The sequence below is a fragment of the Petromyzon marinus genome, chromosome 16, assembly GCF_048934315.1.
Source record: "Petromyzon marinus isolate PM22_M1 ecotype Great Lakes invasive population chromosome 16, UKy_Petmar_22M1.pri1.0, whole genome shotgun sequence".
In the NCBI taxonomy this organism is placed as follows: Eukaryota; Metazoa; Chordata; class Hyperoartia; order Petromyzontiformes; family Petromyzontidae; genus Petromyzon; species Petromyzon marinus.
The window spans coordinates 1,976,428-1,997,610 of NC_133682.1; the positions used below are offsets into that span (position 1 = coordinate 1,976,428).

The 21,183-nt window shown below is 48.4% G+C and overlaps 1 protein-coding gene across 4 annotated transcripts; it reads left to right on the forward strand.

Moving 5' to 3' along the window:
• Window positions 1-140: 140 nt before the first annotated feature.
• On the forward strand, window positions 141-20,831 carry AIFM1 (apoptosis inducing factor mitochondria associated 1). Of its 4 annotated transcripts, none has more exons than XM_032955581.2 (18): window positions 141-444; window positions 2,626-2,774; window positions 3,164-3,272; window positions 3,992-4,021; window positions 5,128-5,217; window positions 6,201-6,404; window positions 8,932-9,059; window positions 11,485-11,615; window positions 12,099-12,189; window positions 12,790-12,951; window positions 13,634-13,742; window positions 14,199-14,303; window positions 14,636-14,724; window positions 15,502-15,642; window positions 16,583-16,725; window positions 17,139-17,263; window positions 19,292-19,512; window positions 20,058-20,831. In XM_032955581.2, exons 1-18 carry the CDS (start codon window positions 336-338, stop codon window positions 20,127-20,129), a joined length of 2,208 nt encoding a protein of 735 aa, XP_032811472.2. In that variant the 5' UTR covers window positions 141-335; the 3' UTR covers window positions 20,130-20,831. The 4 variants fall into 4 exon arrangements, with proteins under 4 accessions (XP_032811472.2, XP_032811473.2, XP_032811474.2 ...); XM_032955582.2 differs by having other exon boundaries at window positions 5,131-5,217; XM_032955583.2 differs by lacking the exon at window positions 5,128-5,217 and having other exon boundaries at window positions 156-444.
• Window positions 20,832-21,183: the final 352 nt, after the last annotated feature.

Below are 21,183 nucleotides of genomic sequence, written 5' to 3' on the forward strand. Positions count from 1 at the left end.
TGATTCACAGGCGCCGACAGAAGGGGGGAAGAGGGGAGGGGAAGGGGGGAAGGGGGAGCTCATCGAACGGTCGCGCTGCCGCCATCTTGGTCAGGGAATCCCGTGCGGCCCCGCCCCGTGCGTGACGCTTTCAGAGCGCGCCAAACCGTTCAAAACTCCACCGTCGTCCCCCAACGTAAGATGGCCGACCCGGCGCGCGCGTGATCCGTCGTAGAGATGACATCCCGCGTCTGGCGCGCGTGGTGAGTGGGAGGGGGGTGACTTGGAAGCGGCCATCGTGGTGAGAGAGAGCCACAGCAGCGGACGCGTGCCACCCGCCGCCACCGCCACACACAATGTACCGCTGCCGCGCCGTGTGCGAGAGGATCGCCCCCGTAGCGCGATCCTCCGCCTCCTCCTCGTCCTGCTGCTGGAGGCTCGCGTCGCGGAACGTCGGCCGCAATGGTGAGAACGCGTTGGGGAGCCTGCTGCATGTTAGAATGTACCGGAGGTCTCTGCTGATGCCCTAAGTCTCCTCATTCTGTCATTATTTTACACCACCCGCTCCTCACTCGTCCTCCTCACTCGTCCTCCCTCTTTCCCTCAACTTTGCTGACCGCTCAGCGCCAGGCAATGGCTGTGGCGTGGAGCCAGTGGCTTAGAAGGAACCGGGGTTTGTGCCAAGGTCACCCCGTCCAATGACGCCCATTCCATTGGCCTCTCGGTGCTTATGGTTACGTTGATGGCTTACTGCGGTGGTAATTGTCTCCCATTATAGTTTTCTCTTAATGCTTTCTGCGTGCAATACAACACTGACGTGCGCAGGTGCTAGCTGCTAGGCGGATTATTCCACCGTAAGAGATAGCGATTTTGGGGAGGATTTCATCCAGCAGTGGAATAACCATGGCCGATGATAATACCACTCGAGTGAAAACTCATCACCTTTGACACCGGACACTATCAGGGGAGAACACTGAAATAAGGTCATTGCCCTAACCCTCGGCTTGCCTGCTGTGTGTACGTTTGTGTTGCCATCATAATGACCATCGCTTAATGCGGGGAGTGTACGCTGCTCTTGATTTTAGTACAGACGATGAGTGTATTGGGTGAGAGATATGGTTTTTTTGTCCTTTATGCTGGAGTAGATGAATGCTGTCTGTTGCGGTTTGATGTGAATGTTGTTGAAAGGCATTGGGAGGAAATCTAGTTTGCATAATGGATTAGTAGTTATTCATGCAGTGCAGCCAGACTTAGAACCCTTTGTGCATAGCTTTGGACGAATTATATTTCGGTGCAGTGACATTAAAAAAAACACCTTGCTTAACAGCAGTGCCGGTGAATAATTGTTGAAAACGTTATCCCTACCGCAAAATATGTTCTTTTATAAGGCAGTGTCAGGAATTGCAAGTTAGAGTTATACAACAGCAATGATGTTATATTCTTGGTTCTTTCGGAAAAGTCACAGAAGGGAAACAATATTATTTTATTGTTTCCCTTCTACGTGTTAAAATATATAATCATGAAGGTTTTTGGGTTATATTGCGTAAGTATAAATGTGTCGTAACCCCTCCACCACCCGACACAGCCAATAAAGTTTGGAGAGTAAATCCACAACATTTACAATATATATGCCTGCTACAAATAAACATCGCGAGTCAACGAGACACCCTAACCCTATCTCCCCATCTGCAGCGTGTCTTCGAAATGCCAGGCTCATTCAGGGGTGCGGTTGCCCCCAGGATTTCTCATTCCCTCACAACCCCCTCATTTCCATGAAGGTCAAATTAGTTCATTGGCAGCTTTTAATGGTATTTGAAATTTAATTGTAAATGGCATTGTTTTTTTTTTGCTCCAAAATGTTTTGAATAAATACAAAAGGTAAAACATCACAAGCCAATTCCAGAACGGACAGTCCAATTTACAGTGGTTACTGTACAGCACAGGACTAAACTGGAAACAGCCTGGCGTGTATTGTTACCGCGCAGCGTGGAGCTGCAGTAAGTCAGAATTTCTGTGCACACTATTTAGTGTTGAGCTTTGAGGGTGCAATTTGTATGATGTACGTTAAACTTCTTTCTCACCGCACGCAGCCAACCATGCTAATCTTTGATTAAAAAAAATGCAGGTTCTCAGTAGATGGTGGCAGCTTGGGGAGACCTTCATGGAGCAGTGGATTGATCATGGCTGATGATGAGTCCACCCCAAAACATTTTTCAGGACATTGTATGACTGCCCACACTTTCGAGGACACACTGTTCCGATCTTAACTTGATTTGATGCTTTCATGACTGCAGGAATTACTCTTTGGTTTTTTCGGTAAAGTCACGTATAAATAAGAAATAATAAAAATAAAATTAAATAATAGTATACATACGACGTTTTGATTGCAACGCAAGCAATCATCATCAGGTATAGAAGAGCTAAATTTAAGAGAGAGAGGAACCACAGAGAGTTGGAGAAGCACATCAAATTGAACAGGATTTAGTATTATATTATTTCTAAATTTACTAAATCTTGTTCAATTTGATGTGCTTCTCCATCTCTCTGTGTTCCGATCTTGTCAATGTGAATGTGCCTAGGAGCTGCCCTTGGCGATGTTTTCACCGCTCGTCATTGTATTTGTTGCGCTTATACTTATTGTGGCAGTGTCCAGCCTGGCGAGGAGGCAGGGCGAGGGCTTCGCTCAGCTGCGTGCCACCCGGGCCATGTCCTCCGGCGGCGTCCCCGGGGGAAGCCTGACAAATGTGCTCATGTATGGCGCCATGGGGCTCTCCGGGATCGGAGCCGTTGTCTACGTGAGTCCCACGAGCCACCACTTGTCCCGATTCCTCTTTTGAGAATTAGCGACCATTGACTCTTCAGCCTGTGGCCAAATCCCTAAAAATGGGCTCGATATTGTCATATTCTGGAAGCTAAGCAAGTTGGAATGTCCAGAGTGCCTTCGTGTCTGCCTGCCATGCATAGCACAGGTGTTATCGGCTGCGATTGTTTCGCTGTACTTTTTATGTTCCATGCACATTCCCAACTTTCACCAACCCACACAGACTAGCATGGCGAAGTAACCACCATGACCCACACGGCGTGGGGATGCTCTCATCGAGCGGTGGATCGATAAACAGGGGCTGTGCATGTACGGACATGCGGTTGTTCAGGAGGGATTCGTTACAGGATCGGTGTCCCGCAGGCATACAACATCCTGCACGGAGATGCCAGCAGATACCGGGATACGCTTACTTACCTGAACAAGAAGCAGATTGAGCAGGAGTGGAAACCGAAGCCGTGGCCCCCCGCTGGTGAGTAAAGAGTCCCAGTTCAATGCTTAGTGCTGTCCATTATACAACAGAATTTGGGTAAAGGCGATGCCGTAGCTGATCACATTTCTCATATAAGCACCACACATCCAACCAGCAGCCGCCATGATTAATACTACGGGTGTGTATACCGTAAGATACACGTAGGCCCTTGTGTGCAGGCATCGGCGGTCCAAATTTGTGAAATTTGAAAATGTACCTGCAAATTACTCAATTGGAATATACATAATCATCATTATTACTGCACAAACTTGGCAGGACCCTCCTGAAGCAGAGTCACGAGACTCGGGGACGCACATCTGGCAGTGCTACCGAGGAATGTTTTGTCGTTGAATTGTCGGGCTGTGGGTGAAGTATAGCCAAATAACTCCCATGACTGACACTGCATGTGGAGGCCATCATCCAGCAGTGGAACGACAATGGATTGTAAATAATTGTTTTATTATTTGTATGAATGAATTCCAATAACTTAGCGAATCTCTGCCTTGCAGAACAGTTGCAGTGTATATTTAGTGCAGGTGCATCGTGTGAGCTTATTCTGAATCACGCGAGTCTAAATTTAGCTTCATACTGGTTGCGTTGGTCAAGGAAAGTGGGTTAGAGTTAAAAGTAGTTTTCATCCATTGGCTTAGAATGGTGCGTTTGTCATACCTAATGTATACGGTTGCCTATATTAAAAATGTGCTTTTTTTGTTTTTCAGAGGAAGAAGAGGGTGCTGAAGATGAAACAGGTTAGTCTGAAGGAGACTTTTAATATATTTAAAACTTCTGCATTTCGAAACATCACTAAAGCAGCCGAAAATACATTTTGCTCTTGACTATTGTAGCTGTGCTATTTTGCATGCTGATTTTAATGGAGTCTGATCTCACATCTACTTTTTAATTCAGAACATCACATATGACATTTAATGCTTTGGGGTTATATCTGGTAAAGATTAATCACTTAAAAAGTACACACAGGGAAGCTCGTGTTTACTGTTATGAATTATCCATTTTCATGTGTTTTTTTCAAGTGTGGTAGTTGGATTTTTGCCATTTTGAGCATTTCTTACCAGAAAAAACATTTGCTTAAAAAAAGTAAACAATTTACACCAGGGGCATAATTGCTCTCTGAAGGCCAGCGTTGGCTTTACTTTTAAAAATAAAGCAAAAACAATCTGCTGGCCCCAATACAAGAAACGGCCGGGTGGCTCAGAGGTCAGAGCAAGGCGCTACCACCGTTGAGATCCTGGGTTCTATTCCAGGCAGCAGTCCATGACTAAACTAGGTTCTGAAGTTTAGTGAGATGATGGTCTCTGCCCGGTCGCCGATAAAACTTTGCAAAAAGATAGTTTGTTAAATTTAGTTTTGAACTTCGTTCAGATAAAATTATTTGGTTAAATGGCAGCTCTGAAAATTTTAAAATACCATCGGTTTGACTGTCTTGCGACAAATGGTCCCATAGCAGCGGTTGTGGGAAAGTGCCTCCCGTATAATGTGTATTGATAAAAATCCACTTGGGGTTTTAGAGAAGGCCTGTGAAAAATGTATCCTGTGCATCACGCTGCGCTACGGGAGTGCACTGCTTTTGCGAGATAGATTATTCAATTGAGAAAAATGACAACAAAATTCACAACCGCTTATCCAGCTGTTGACTAACATTAGCAAATATTTTGCTTAATCATTAATATGTGGTGAGTTCACTTCACGGTTTACAGAGAACAATTTACATTGTAGCGGGACCTGTGATTATTTCTGAGGAGCAAATCTGTACGGCGATCAACTGCGCATATTTCTGTTATCGGACTGCCACTGTAAATGGGCGACACGGTCTTCTGAGCTGTGCCGTTGTCCTTAGCAGTCACAGAGGACACGTCTGAAGCAGACACTGAGTCATCTGACGAAGGGGCAAGTACTGTCTCCCAGGCAGAAGCTGAAGACAGTAAAGGTCGGGTTATCCCACGTGACCTTTGCATTGCTTTTAACTTTGAAGCATTGGGCCTCCTCATGTCTTACCCTTCTGTAGGCTGTGGAGCAAACCAGTGTTTCCTGGTTTGAGTTTGCACTTGGCAGAATAACCTCGGATATGCGTTTGTGCCTGCCCGTTAATACCTGTCTTTTCCTGTAACTCGAACTGGTTTTAATGTCAGTTTTAGGTTGTGTTCATGTGACCCTGTCGTTGGCTCCCTTCTCGTACCCTCTACTCATTATGCCATGCAGCGGTGCATGCAGGGTGAGCGTTTTCCTGCATGTCGGTGGAGAATATAACTTTTTTTGGTGGGAAAAATGCGAGTGATTGTAAGGCACGTTAGTGCAGTGGCTTAGCATGGTTGGCATGGACCCTGGTACAAGGAATGAAATGGGGCCTCCTATCCAATTTCTCCCCTCTTCAGAGCTTGGTGCCTGGGCCCCTCCAGCCTGTGCCCTGGTGCAGTTGCACCACCTGCACACACGATAGCTATGCTACTTCATTGATGTTATCCTGCATGGGGTTTTCAGTTTCATAATTCTCTTTCACGAATAGGAAAATATAATGTTCAGATGTATGAGAGATATCCCAAAAGTAATTCCAGTTTTTTTATTGGAATGTTTTAAAATTATATACATGTGATATGTTCATTCATGAATATTTGTCACAAGGCAGAGGTTTTCATCTTTCACCACAATGCCCGACTATACATGAGCCTGAGAAAGTCTGAGTCCATTGCACAATTGAAGTGGACTATGTTGCCACATTCACCATAAAGCCTAAATCAAGTACGCAGATGTTCATTTATTTAATGAGAAAAGCAATAGGTGGCATTACTTTTGGGATATCTGTCACCTATTGAATAGCTTTTGTGGCAGCATGATCATCCTTTTTAAATGTGGTTACCGTCTGTGATTTCCCACTAAACCCACCCGTGCAAACGGCATTTCCATAATCTACAGCCGATGAGGCCACAGATTCCGAGCCACCGGCCCTCGAGGCAGAAGCGCCAGCCACAGAGGCCTCTGCTGTTGAGCCAGAGGCCCCGGCCACTCAGGAAAAAGTGGCGGTCACCCAGGAAGAGGCCCCTGCTGGGGAGGAGGCCAGCATTGTGCCTGAAGACAAACTGGAAGAGGGTCGGACACCCGAGGAGGCGACGGAGAGTGGTAGGCAGCGTCGAGAGTATCCCCCTGACCTCTCTTAGCCCTGAAAGTTATCGGCAGAAGCACTGCATGCTTTCTGAACCCTTGGGAGCATGGCTATGCTTGTGGACACATGGCATGCTTCACTAACCCTCACGTTACTGATCATTCCTGAACAACCCTTGCAAGTTAACATTAAATGTTTTGGCTTTTATTATTCCTGCTGGTGCGTTCTTCATTGCACTCTTTTATCCTGGGGTTTATTGACTTTATTTTTATGGTTTTTAAAAGTGCAGTTAATACTTTTTGTATTTTTTATGACGAGGCATAAATATGTGTGCTTTAAAAGGCTATTCATTGTTTTGCAAAACAGTATAAATGCTTAACAACACTTGAAGTAAATATATATTTTTTGCTTTTCAGTTAAGTTCATTCATATTTAATTACAAATCATAATCTCATTCATCGATTGATTGCATGTTGTCTTAAACCGGCATCGGCAGAAACTTCAATCGGCAAAATTTTTCTCACAGCACTAAGCTAACTTGGCTATACACAGTTGGTTGACCTCGTTTTTGCACCATGATTGGTGCAATTCCATAAAATGACTTGCGACTGAAGATTTTATCGGCGTTCATCATCTCCGTTTCTGGTGGAAGCATTGGAGAAGTTCCTGCGAGGACTAACTGAAGCTGATCTGAATCAAGCTAACATCTGAACAATATGGGATGCGGTATGCAAGTGTCTCTGCTAACTACCTATACTGTCTAGTATGCTCAGTAGTGTGCCAGCATGTAAGCCCAAAGCTCGGATTACGGTTTCATTTGTGGGATTACCATGGTGAAGGGAGGTGAAAGCGTCAAGGAACGTAGTGGCAGAATACATTTGAAGGCAGGTGAGCCATGCCCTTCTCTTTCCCCATATAGCTCCATGTTATATTTGTTTTAGAATTGTTTATTGAACACAGACATTTTTTATATTATTAAATGACACCACTTATTAAGAGACGATAAAAAAACATAATTTATACATGATTTAAACATCTCAAGCAGATAGAATAAGCATGAAAAGTGCTTGACAGTGTTATGTTAGGACATCACAGATCCACGGCTGACCATCTCAGGCCCTTCACTGCCACTCTAAATTGAAAAAAGAAAATTCACGTGCCATTCCTGCCACAAAATAATATGTTGGTAAGTGCACAAACGCAGCGCTGTGCCCTCCACGATCTTAGCGGTTTTCGTTCGCTGCGTTGGTGTGCGATGCCTGCCTTGCTAAGGCTGCGGTGTTGTCCCTCAGCCAAAGAGGCCGAGAAACCAAGTGCAGAAGACGGCCAAGGAGAAGACGGCGATGCAATAATACCGGCGTCCACTTCAGCTGCTGAAGCGCCGAACCAGGAGGCATAGGAATGGCCTGAGCAACCACCTCTTGTTTGTGTCACTGGCAAGCTTGTGCCCCGTAAAAAAATATCCCGAGTCCAGAGATGAAGCAGTTGAGCAATGCCAAGCCGAGCTGAATGTGGCGACCCTTGCCAAGGTGGCCACATTATGCATGGGCCTTCGCTTTTCAAACCTGCTTCCAAGCAAAATCATTTCAGTGTTCCCAGCTTGTCGTATTGGTGCTTCACAGCCTTTTGTGATAGAGCGGCTTGACAATCAACTTAGTTAAAAGTATATTTGCACAATGGATATTGCCATTTTTAAAGTTATGTATTGGTATAAAAGTGATTTTTTTAATCTTTGTACGTTCCCAGGAGACACAGAAGGGACTCGGCATGTGTAATCTACAGTGCAGGTGCATGCATTGGTTTTAGAAATTAGCTGAATTTTAATTGATGTTGGGTTATTTTTTTTTGGTGAAGGTTTTTATGATTAACAGCTCACACCCTACAGTGCATGTCAGTGATGTGAATAGCAGTTCCCGTGCACTCTTTTTCCGCTATTTGGGAAATAAAATGATACCCTCAATGTTATTGTGTTTGTGTGTGTTTGAATTTACATAATTTGTGGACGTTTTCACAGTGCACCATCATCTAGATCATTACATATTGAAATGCTTGGTTTATATTTGTGAATTAGATTGAACTGTGTTTTTCCGCTGAGAAAGTTTGGTATTAAGAGTTGTCGTCGTATGTGGTTGACTTGTACTGTGGTCCTCCGCAATATGAGAATCACTCGGGTTTTGATGTGAGAGTTCTCTTCACGGATGGAAACGCGTGCACGTCAGATCCCATCAGCGTGGTTGTCGCGCACCGACCGGTTCTCCAGGGGAATTTCCAAAGCATGTCCTCATTGAATGTCGTTCTCTTCTAGGTTTAACCCCTTCTGTTGCTGATGCAAACAAAACGTTAACCTGTCTGAAACTTGCTCATTAAGCACGACGGGCATCGCTTACAAAGCATTCTTCTGTCCTTGCAAACGCACGCTGCACTCCCCTTGTTGCTGTTCTCCATTCTTCGTTGTAGCCCGTTTGTTAAAAAGCCATCATTTTGCCGACCAGTGTGTCTTCTTCCCGTGTTCCCTGTGTGCGTCCCCTGGCTCTTGTGCTTCAGCGGTGAAGGTAGTGCCAGTGCACTTGCGGCCAGCCATCCCGGAGCACGTGACGTACCTGCTGATCGGGGGCGGCACCGCCGCCTTTGCCGCGGCACGTGCCATTCATGCCAAGGAGCCTGCAGCTCAGGTACGTGCACCGTAGTCACTCGGTGAATGAACACGGACACAGTCGAACGTGTGCAGTCGGTGTAGTGTACACCGATGTCTGGTCCAATAAACAATCTCTGTGTAGCCAACAAACGTGAACGTATAGAGGCAGCCATGGAAAGATGCAGAATGTGGCCGCTCCCTGGAGACCCGTTGCTGTCCTCTCGCGTGCTCGGGGGAGGGTTACTGCCCTCCGACCCCCCCCCCCCCCTCACAGTGGTCCCTCGGGGCATAATCCGCGGCTGGCGCATAGCCACCTGGGATCAACTCGCACACACTCCCCCTCGCGTGCTCCTCTAAACGTTATGCACGCCGTATGCAGTCGCGCACATTTATGCGCCCGCAGCCACCAAAATTCGACGCGACTACCTGCCCGGCGCCGCGCACCAATTGCATGCGCGGGACCCGGGGTCAGAGGGCAGGGGCTTCACTCGTACGCGCGCAGCCGATTGGAGGAGGTGCCCCGGAGCAGGTTTAAAGGGCTGTATGAACAACCTCGCGGGTACGCCGCCGGGCACCTCTCGCACACGCTAACCACGAGCTACACAGTTAATCTCGCGTGCACACGTTAAGCAGAGGCGGCACGGGTGATCTCGCGTGCACGATGCCCGTCTACCTCGCGTACACGTTAACTACGAGCTATACGCAGCGGCGAGCGCACACACGGGTAAAATACACGCTCGTGTGCAAACAGGATACCACAACGAGAAGGCTCACAGTACCATGCACACCTCTCTGCACTCGCAGGGACGACACGACAAGGTTTATTGACTACTGGCGATTTATTGTCCGCGAATAACGAAGCTAAACTACCCGTGTAAGTGTGGGCCAGCAGGGCAGGTCTAACCTATCTCCTGGTGGTCTAGGACTCAATCTGTCCCGTCTCTCCATAATCCCTCTCCCTAAGGATATTCCCCTTAATCTCACCTCTCTCCTGCGTACTCACGGTTCGACTCCGAGGTGCAAGAAGCCGTGGAAAGGCGAGGCTGGACGTAGTCCTGGCTGGGAATGAGGCCTGGCTGCGCTGCGACTCGTCTCACGGACGTTCCAGTAGCAGGCACGATGACTCCTCCGATCCTTGACCCCAGAAGAACATGACTGCCTGCCCCTACCTTCCCTGCCCTTTTTATTATCCTTACATCAAAGAACTTGCCGCTAATCCGCTGGCCTCTCGTCCAATCAGGAGCCTCGGATTTCCCGCTCCTCGCTAATCGGATCGGTGCTCTCTCCGACGTCCGCTTTTTACTCTTTAAACAAGCGCATTCATTCTGCCAATCAGAGGGCCGCTCTGTTTTCCCGCCGCTCATTACTGCGCCCCACCCTCTACCTGCCTGCTGACCCGTGTCGAGTGTGCCGCTCTATCCGCGGCGGCTGAGCAGCCCCGTCGTGACCATGCAACCACCATCCAGGTCACGGCGCCGCGGTGCGAGCTAGCCTCGGGGGAGGTCGCCCAATTCCCTGGTCGCAGGAAACCGTGAAGCTTGGTCCCATGAGAGGGCTTCCGGGTGAAGACCTGTCGGCCAGGTGACCTCCCCTCGGGGCTCTATGTGGGGGGTGTGTGTGGGGGGTGTGTGTGTTCATGTGGGGGCTCTATGTGGGGGGTGTGTGTGTGTGTTCATGTGGGGGGTGGTGGGGGAAGCGCCGCGACGGAAGCCGGGCGGCTTCGTTGCTGCAGCACCCCCGCCGCTGGCACGGCTCCAACGGAGCAGCCTCGCTGTTGCAGCACCACTGCCGTAGGCACGGCTCCGACGGAGCGGCCTCGCTGCCGTGGCACCACAGGGGGCGGCGCCGCTACCACGGCGCCGGCCGGGTGGCCGCGCTGCTGCAGCACCACTGCAGCAGGCGCGGCTCCGACGGGGCGGCTTCGTTGCTGTGGCACCACAAGCCTTATGAACTCTGCGGACAAGTGCTGTTATCTTTGAAGATGGTGTACAAACGGGGTGGCGTGGCCAGCACCACGACCGTCCACTTGTCTGCTCCAGCACTTATATTTACAGACTGCGCCAGATACTTGTTTCAAGCCGAGTTGATCTTGGGCAGGCCCATGACTGGTTCAGATGTTAGCCACCACTAGCGTTCGCTGTGGGTATGAATTGAATCCACGTGGCCGGGTGCAGAGCGCTAACTACCGCTCCCCCCCCCCACTCGGCTCGACAAATGTAGGCATCCACATGTGCACGGTGTCGCCTATGGCCTACAAATGTAAACCACATGGCCACGCACACAGCCACGGTTTCGCGCGTGGATGCACACGTGACCATGCACCGACAAACCGTCACCCACGTTTTCTCGACGTGACCAGCCATACACCCAAACTTGCTGACACGTGGTTGTGGCGCGTTTTAGTGCAAGGGTCAAAATCTTTTCATTTGTTAATGAACTACACTCGCCGCCCCCCTTGGCAGGTGTTGATCGTCACAGAAGAGTTGGAATTGCCTTACATGCGGCCGCCGCTCTCCAAGGAGCTGTGGTTCTCCAACGACTCCAACGTAGCCGACACGCTCAAGTTCAAGCAGTGGAACGACAAGGAGAGGAGGTCCGTGCTTCGAGTTCACTCTGCGGCACAACCCTTCCGCTGTTCGTTTCCCCATCGCCGGCTGGATAGAGCGCACGGGGAGTCCGATAATGAGCGAGGCCAACGCAATGACGAGACTGGCTTATTCGTTGAGCCGGAAAGCAAATGAGTGTCGTACAGAGCTGTGTGTGTATTGTACAGAGCTATGTGTCATACAGAGCTGTGTTGGGTCCACCAAGGGGATAAGGTGGATACATTCCAAGTGACTTGCCCTATTCCTAACACTAGTAATTCGCATATGAGGACTGGTGTCTGGAAAGCAGCAATGAGAAGGCCAAATAGAATTTCGCATGAGTACACCGAAGTCTCTGCATTATGAATGACATAACACGTCATTTGAAATTGCTGGAGCGAATGCACATTTTAGAAGCCTGGAGCGTGTGCGTACGTGTCTGCCTGCCTCTGTCCCTGTGCATGCGTACGTTTTTTTTGTTTGCCCTGCAGCATTTATTTCCAGCCAGCTTCGTTCTACGTCACTGCACGTGACCTGCCATACCAGGACGGAGGAGGGGTCGCCGTTCTCAAGGGCAAAAAGGTGACTGATAACAACATGCTACACCGCAGTGGACCATCCCACCCACGTTAATAAAGCCATGCATGTTTTCAGCTAATTTTAATTTATCCGTGCATGTTGCTGCGTTGATACGAGGCTGATCGTAACGGCCAGGTTTAGCTGGAACAAGGAAAAAATCGTGTATAAACACGGATCCCGCGACACTGTCCGGCACGCGCTTGCCATAAATAATTTCATTATAATTTTATATATGGAGCTACACAGCGAGATGACGTTTAATGTAACGATATCGAGGGGAAGCAGGACATGGGCATGGTGTGCAATGTCATCTCCCTGGACAAAAGTGCTCGTCTATTTTTTGCGCTGTTTTTATCGCCAAGTTTTGGCCATTGCTTTAAACAAAATGGGTATCTTGTTGGATCGTCTTTTAAAGTATTGCCATGACCACCCCCTACAGACTGTGCAGATGGACAGAGCTAATACTGTAATGCTTTCGACCCCGGTTGGAAATTGTAAAAAATTAACCGACCTTGGCAGGAAAGCAAATGCAGCGCCATTCAATCACAGCTGGGACCCTGTGCCGAGTGGCCCGACACCTGTGCGCTCTGTGCGCCCACGCAGGTGCTGAAGCTGAACATCCGGGAGAACAAGGTGAAGCTGAGCGACGGCAACGAGATCAAATACGACAAGTGCCTCATCGCGACGGGTGGCACGCCCCGGAACATCTCCGCCGTGCAGAAGGCGGACGAGGACGTGCAGAAGAAGACGACGCTCTTCCGGAAGGTGTGCTCAGAATCGCAATCAGAATATTTATTTACTGCGGACGAATCCCATGGGCTATAAAGCTCTTTTTTTCCCGCACAGATGTCCAGTAGGCGCACGGGGTAAGAACGTCGCATTCGTGCGCGTCGCTCCTCAATGCGCTTTACAAAAATTATACGGTACGTTACGGTTGAACGTGCTCGGAGGCGGTGGTGGGGGGGGGGGTGCGGGGGGTCGGGTCATGGAACGTCCGAGTCGTAACTGGGGCTAGTACCAAGAATGAGGAGCCCCAAGGTACAGCCGTGGCAGCGAGTGCAAAGAGGGGGAGGGCACCACACGTGGTCCAGCACCGAAAGATGTAAACATTGGTGCTCCAGGTCTTCCGGAATATTAGGTGAAAACAATACGAGTGGGATTTTAACGTAAGACATTTGAAGTGGAGTCAAAGTAGACTTTTCACGATGTTTCGTAACGCGTTTGAGTCTTGATCAGACTTGATAATGAGACATAAAACAGTATAATTTTGTTAAATATCTCATTTGTCTCTCACCAGAAGTAACACCCACACTCCAGGTTCCCACGTACAATCCATTTAAGCACTCGCTGCCAAGACCTGTCGAGCAAAATTGTTGGATTGCAAAGCGGTGTTCAGAATGCCTCATCTCCTTTGTTTATCACGACGGCGTCTGCAATCTTTCGTCAGATCGAGGACTTCAAGGCTCTGGAGAAGGTGTCTCGAGAGGTCAAGTCCATCGCTATCGTGGGCGGCGGGTTCCTGGGTAGCGAGCTCGCGTGCGCTCTCGGTCGTAAAGGTACTGACGATAGACGCACCTTCGGCATCGTTCGTTTTCTCGCGTGCTCGTGCGGCGCCATCCTTTACAGCGATCACGCAGCAGCGGCGGCGGCGGTGCTTTATCCAAAGGCATTTCAACTTGTGAAGCGAGCGCTGCGAGGTATACGCTCGGCCGAATGCGCCAGGAACCGCAGACATGCGGGAAGGCAGCCAGCCAGGCAGTCAGCCGGCGTCAAACATTCCCCCGAGCTCTGTGGTCTTCTATATATATTAAGATGTTATTGGCCAAATAATGAGTATTCGCATGTGGGAAGAAACCGAAGCGCCCAGAGAAAACCCAAATATTCGAGGGGGTTGCACTTTTTCCCATAGGGATGGAACAGGCGAGTTCGCATTTACTTTATTGTGATGGGCACCGTCCTAATCAACTGTGGTCCTTGCCCTTCCCTTTCATCTTCCCCCTAAACTCTGCCAGTCAAGGATGGCCTGGAGGTGATCCAGTTGTACCCAGAGAAGGGCAACATGGGGAAGGTCCTTCCCGAGTACCTGAGCAACTGGACAACGCAGAAAGTGCGCAACGGTGAGTCCCAGCGAATGGCGGGGGAGCATTGCCACTCGTTCTGTGGCAAGAGGTGTCAAGAATGTATCTTCCCTCAAGTGTTTCGTGATGAATTGCAACTTGGCTGCGAGCCACGTCTGGTGTCTATCGCAATAATAAAGCCCGTGCACCTTCATCATTTAAAAAAAATAAACTTCCTTTCGTGGAAAATAAAACTCCTTAAAAGTTAGTCTTGAATGTCGCATGCGTGAGAAGGGCTTATTGCGATGAGAGAGGAGGGAAGGCGTAGTGGGATTTGACGTGAGAGTAGGGAGGTTTGAAGGCTACCTTGCCACATGCACTCCGTGTCTCAGAGGGCGTGAAGGTGATGCCCGAGACGGTGGTGCGCTCTGCTCGGAGCGAGGACGGTCGCGTGCACCTCAAGCTCGCCGACGGCCAAACGGTAAGTGGTGGTTGTGGCGGCGGCGGCAGCGGGGCGGCTAGAATTCAGAATCAGAATATTTATTTATATTGGAGGAATACGATGAGCTACAAAGCTTTTTTTTTGCACAGATGTCCAGTGAGGCATGGGGTAAGAACGTCACAATAAACAATAGAAAAGCACAATAGAAGTGCAAAGTACAGGCAAGGGAAACAAATCTCCCAGAAACATACAAATTAAAACTAAACCACGAAACTAAACCATCCCCTTCCTACCAGGGAAAGCCCCCCCCCCCCCTCTCCCCTCAAATCTACAGAGTTAACCGTTTGAATTAGAGTGCTTCCCCGGCACCGGTTAACGCCGTTATGGCTGCCAGGTTTAGTGCGCTAAAAACTCGTACGTTTCAATGGTGGCCATTAACCGGGACAAGTCTCTCGAGACACTTTCCGGAGGTGTCCTCTCCATTAGGACGTTTAGCCATGAAAAGTTGTGCTTCATGTGGGGGCCACCCAGATTAAAGCCCGCTCGTATGGGTGGGGTTACGCTCGAAGCTCCACACAACTGGATCCACAAATCCGTTGCCGTCTCGCCAATCTCTGTGAAAAAGATCTTCATAGCTCATCGGATTTCTCCTGGATAAATTAAGATTCCGATTCTGACATCCCAAGACCACTATACCTGGTATTCGAATTGCAGTCTCACATTTCAATTACTAGCCAGGCTGAACACTGCTGAGTATCCGATATCTGACGAAATCTCACACGTGCGTGTGCGTTTCGCGATGCTCCTGTCACCCAGGTGACCACAGACCACGTGGTGGTGGCCGTGGGGCTGGAGCCCAATGTGGATCTCGCCAAGACGTCGGCGCTGGAGGTGGACCCGGACTTTGGTGGATTCCGGGTGAACGCCGAGCTGCAGGCCTGCTCCAACGTGTGGGTGGTGAGTCACTGTGGGTAGATGCTTTCCGATATTGAAATGACGTGCTTGTGTGTGTACATGCTAATTACACTACAGTAGAAACCCTCTTAATGACGGTACTTGGTTCCACGAAACTGGTCGTGAAGTAATTTGATCACGAAGCGAGTATAGGAATTACATGTTAAAGGCATAATTTATTCCGATAGCATCGCAAGTTACCCTTTTTCACCCAAAAAAGTACTTTATAATATCTAAGCAATGGATATTAATACATAAAGATACTAACAACATAAACACATAATATTAATAAAACACGGTTAATCACTGCATTCATATTTACTATACCTATAACAGCCTATTGACAGGGGGGATGGTCGGTAAGTGAACACATTGGGCTCTATGGAGGCCTGTTGTTAAGCGATTAGTCGTTAGCAGAGGTGCTTGTTAGGAGGAGTTCTGCTGTATCGATATATGAAGCAAATAATCTGGTGATGCTGCTGCCTGCATTGGCAGTGCTGCACGAGCAACAATTGACAACAAATAACACTGAATGACAATAGGTGACATTTCAAGAAATGATCCTGCTTTGATGTGTCTTGAAAAATTACAATTGGCCAAAACATCTACATATATATACAGGGTTGCTTCAAAATATGGGAACACTTCTGAGACTTTGCAACAACACCACAAGAAATGTGCTGCTGCCTCCAGGCTCTGGAGACCACCTGGAGAAGATTCCAGACACGCGTTGACAATTCTGACGAACAAGTGGAGACGCTTTGACTTTTTGAAGCTATTAACATCTATTTGTTATGTTGCAGTGTATTCGTTCTTTTCCCATTAAAAACGATAGTCCCATATAAGTGTTAACCGTGTATATCTATAACTGTACTGCTACTCGCGAGCAGTACTTGCCCCAAGTTTGCTAAGGCTACACGGGAGATCTTTGTCTTTGTGCCAGGCCGGTGATGCCGCCTGCTTCTACGACATCAAGCTGGGCCGGCGGCGCGTAGAGCACCATGACCACGCCGTGGTGAGCGGCCGCCTCGCCGGGGAGAACATGACCGGCGGCGCCAAGCCCTACTGGCACCAGTCCATGTTCTGGTGAGCGCGCCGCTCGCACCGGACACCTGCCTCGCCTCTCTCTCACCTGCTGTCACCTATCCTCACCTGTTGCTTCTCACCATCCTCTCGCTGGCTCCGTCGCGCTCTGCCGCCAAACCTCAACCGCAACCCTCCACCTCTCTCACCAGCTGCCTTCAAGCCTCACCATGCCTCACCACCCGCTTGCTGTCTCACACCTTACCTTCTACTAGCCTTTTATCTCCCTCCTGCAGCCCCCCCTCCCCGCCCTCTCGTCACCCTTACAATCTTTATAGTCCAGATCGTGCTCTCCCAGTTGTTTGTAGCGCCGTCCAGTGTCTCAAAGCTGCCACTGCATGTAAAATAACGCGAGCGAGCGTGTGTGTGCGCGTGCCAGCATGGTTATAAACTGGCGCGTTGCTCGCGTTCTGCAGGAGTGACCTGGGCCCGGAGGTCGGCTACGAGGCCATCGGCATCGTGGATAGCAGCTTGCCGACAGTCGGAGTGTTCGCCAAAGCCAGTGCCAAGGACACCCCCAAGGCGGCGTCTGAAGCCTCAGGTGCCCGGCGTTCGTTTCTGAAATTCCTAACCCGAAACAACGTGCGCACAAATACGCCTCCTCGCTATTGTCAGATATCGCAGTGTCCGGATTACAAGATGTACTTTGTTCCTGTATTTTAAAGAAAAAGTTGGGGGTGCCTCGTCTCATCCATAAAATGCATTTGTCTCTGGAGGAGGTGTTTTAATCTGTTGTCCGGAGCCATCGTCCGAAAGACGGTTCTCCGTAGTTGATACATGACCACCCAGAGCACATTGGACACCACCAGCCGTTCAGAATCATCTTCCAGAAGACATATCTCCCATCTTAAAATATCACAATCATATTAAACTCCTATCGTACCATAGTATACCGATTAAAAGACACTTTTTTTTCAAAATGACCTGAACGTTGAGGATGCTTCTTATAGTCAGGAGATTATGGTACTATTCACAAAGAGCACATGAAATCTGATTTCAACTTGCTCTTCGTCAAATACACACGACATGAAGACGTTTAAGATGAGATTATAAAAAGGTTCACTGGATGTGTTTATTTTAAAGTAGACGTATCAGATGCACAAAACACACCTGGCCGCTGTGATACTCTGAACATTTAAACAGGTTCAGAACTTGCCGGCTTCAACAAAAGCGTGCGAGAAAAAATTGGTCCTGACATCTATTTCGACTCCTTTATGAACTAGAATGTCATTTTCTTTATTACATGCCAAGACAGGCTATTGTCTCTTATCAGATGTAAAGCTTCAGAGCAGTGAAGACAGCCATAGTATGGTATGCAGACAACAGACAAATGGCTTATCACTGTTCATGCTCTGTGGCAATATGCTTGTCAGTTTTATGATCACTCATGCATCTGCTGTGCCACATTCACTGGGTGGTGGCCTTACAAAAAGGATCGCTCTAAGTGCCAATTGCTATTTCCCTACTGGATCTGTCTGTTGCTGCCAATGAGAATTTTCTAAAAAGTTGCTCTTACTCCCGAATACGGTTAGAAGTCTTGTTTTCTGATAGTGTGATGTGCTTTTTGTAACTGATTTATAGTTCATCTCCATATATATAAAAGGCAAAGTTGTGAATGTGTGTCTGTTCAAAATGTTTAGCGTACTTCCCGACATGCAACAAACTTGAAATTTGCCATGTGGGTACTTTCCAGACTACACCATGCAAAAATTATAAAAATACACTTTTTGGGGGGGGGGGGGGGGGGGGGAGTTCAATAATGCATATATTTTTTGCATGGCAAGTGAGCTGTGACGTCAAATCTGTCATGTGACCTGCACATGTGGAAGAGTAACGCATTGTAGTGTAGTGGTTAGCGCGCTGCGCTACGAACCCTGCGACCCGAGTTCGATTCCCACTCACGGCCACCACCGGTGACGATTATTTCAACCGCTCCTGGACCTCCCCGAGGTCGACTCAGCCTCAGCCTCAAACGCGTAACTGGTGTGGTGTGTGAACATCGCCACTGGGGGAACAAAGGCGGCCAGGCCTGGTGAATCCAAGTCCCGAGAAAGTTAAAGTAACTTAAGATTGTATGCCATGAATCAGAAACTTTGACATTGATAAAGGATATGGAACAAAAACTGAAAAGTACGTGAGGCATGTAGAGGTGCATGCTTGGAATTACCCTAAGAGACAGGAAGTGGAAAACAGGGAATAGGTAAATATTTTCAAACTTAAAGGTATCGTGTTGCCTCTTAAGAAATTGGCTTGAGCACGGCGCATCACTTGAAGGGATGATGAACGGTGGTCGAGACTGACGGCCAAGCGAGGGAAACGTGCCCAAGAGGATGTCCACCATGGAGATGGAGCGATTCAGTCGCTTCGTGTGTAGAAGCTGGATGGGTTGTTGCTTCACGAGACCGTGAGCGATGGCAATGACTTGTGGGAAACCTTCCAGCAGCGGGTAGATCAAGGTTGACGATGAGACCTCGGAAGGCTCGTGCCCTTGAGCTCGGCACTCTTCTCACGTTTACGCACACACTCGAGTCCCGTTTGTATTTCTGGTCCCCCCTCTCCCCCCTACCAGGCACGAACATTCGCTCGGAGAGCGAGACAGAAGCTGTGGCCACGAGCATCAAGCCAACGGCGACCGCTGCCCCCTCGGCCGCCACCCCCAAGCCCGCCGTGCCCCAGCCCCCACAGGCGGGCGACGACTACGGCAAGGGCGTGGTGTTCTACCTGCGCGGAGACGTGGTCGTTGGCATCGTGCTGTGGAACATCTTCAATCGCATGCCAATCGCGCGCAAGGTGGGTGTGCATCACGGGGTCAAATTCCAAATTGTTCAGGACAAACATTAAACGAGACGGTAATCGATGTTAACAATAAACCCAGCTCCGGTGATGCCAGTTTATTTATTTATTTCAACACCTACGCACTGGATTATGGAGTGTTCAGATCGTCCGTCTATCCACAGCACTGAGCACACACCACTGATATGCTGGGTAGCTGCCAGTGATTAAACTGGCTTCTCAAATGTAGTGAGTTGATAGCTCTAGCCCATTCATCAATGACTGCACTAAAAAGGAAACAATTAAATTTGTCTGTTTTCTTGTACCTTGGCATATTTCGCCAATGAGAAATTCATATTTCAGCTTCATCTCCATGGGATGAACACTCTTTGCATGCCATATTTAAGGTGTGCCCCTAAAGTGGATAAAGAGGCGATTTAATAGACTCGAGAAGTTATTATGCGATGAATTTTGTCAGTGCCTTTGTCCTGGCACGCGGTGGTGACATCCTTTTTGCGAGAATGTTTCCTATCCTCCCCCTCTCCCTTGTGTCGCTTCTGCAGATCATCAAGGATGGGCAAGTGCATGAGGATTTGAACGAAGTGGCGAAGTTGTTCAACATCCACGAAGAGTAAGGGCAATCCACCCAGCAATGCCCTCCACGCCCCCCCTGCATCGGCAAAGCGAGAGATGTTTTGGTAGAAGAGAGGGAGCAGAGGGCAATGGGTAGGGGAATGAAAGTGTGCGAGCAAGAGTTTGGTGGTCACGGACCACACCGACTGCATTTAAAGTCCTAAGAGCGTGCGGCTTGTCATTGAACCAGCAGCTATGAACGAGAAATGTATTTTTATATTATGAATGAAAATTGCACCTTGTAACTTTTTGTGGTGTTTGGTTCCACGCCATTGTGATATAAATTATAATGCCAAGGGTTTCTGCGTGTTATATCAGAAGCTTCAGAACAACTTTCAGGTGAACTTGTAGTCAGGGAGGTGGCGTCGGTGCTGGGTACTTGACGGCAATGATGAACGTGTGTCCGTTTCTAATGTCCCGTCTGTGGTGAAATCGCCTGGATGAAGGAAAATGAGAAAATCCCCAAAAATATCGAGGAATGTATTGGTCGTAGAAAAAAAGCACTAAAGACTATTTTTCTGAAAATTTATAATTGTATATAAAGTTCTTGCGTCTGGAAATCTGGTTGTCATGAATCGCTATCTTAGGACAGAGGCAACATCGGAGGACGTAACTGAACCTGCATCCCAGCGTTCTGCTGCTGGGGCTGTTCTCTAATTGTGAAAATAAAAAAAATGTTTCCATTAAAGATGCTTTCAAATAAAGTATTGTGTCAATTGCGACCTGCAGATAAAAAAAGGAACCTTTGTGAGATGTGAGAGATGTGTGGAATTGATAGTCCCCGGTTGCAATGAATGGCATGTGCTGTATTGCATTTGCGATTGCTTATTTATTTAATAATTAAGGATGAGGATTTGCACGTATATGGCACTTAATTTCCCTGGAATCTCAAAAGCACCTTCCATCGCATCAGATGTCAACCATTCCATTTCCCTGCAGTTGTCACTATACTGCACAAGTTGTACGCACCACCTACCTTCATATTGCTATTCTGCCAATAGGTAGCGATATTGCCGTGTATTTACCAATGAAGTAATTTGAGACCAATTTTCCTTT

Coding starts and splice junctions, on each gene's coding strand:
- AIFM1 (XM_032955581.2), top strand. CDS start 336: ATGTACCGCTGCCGCGCCGTGTGCGAGAGGATCGCCCCCGTAGCGCGA. Junction 5,218..6,200: donor AGAAGCTGAAGACAGTAAAG/GTCGGGTTATCC, acceptor CATAATCTACAG/CCGATGAGGCCACAGATTCC. Junction 11,616..12,098: donor TGGAACGACAAGGAGAGGAG/GTCCGTGCTTCG, acceptor TTTGCCCTGCAG/CATTTATTTCCAGCCAGCTT.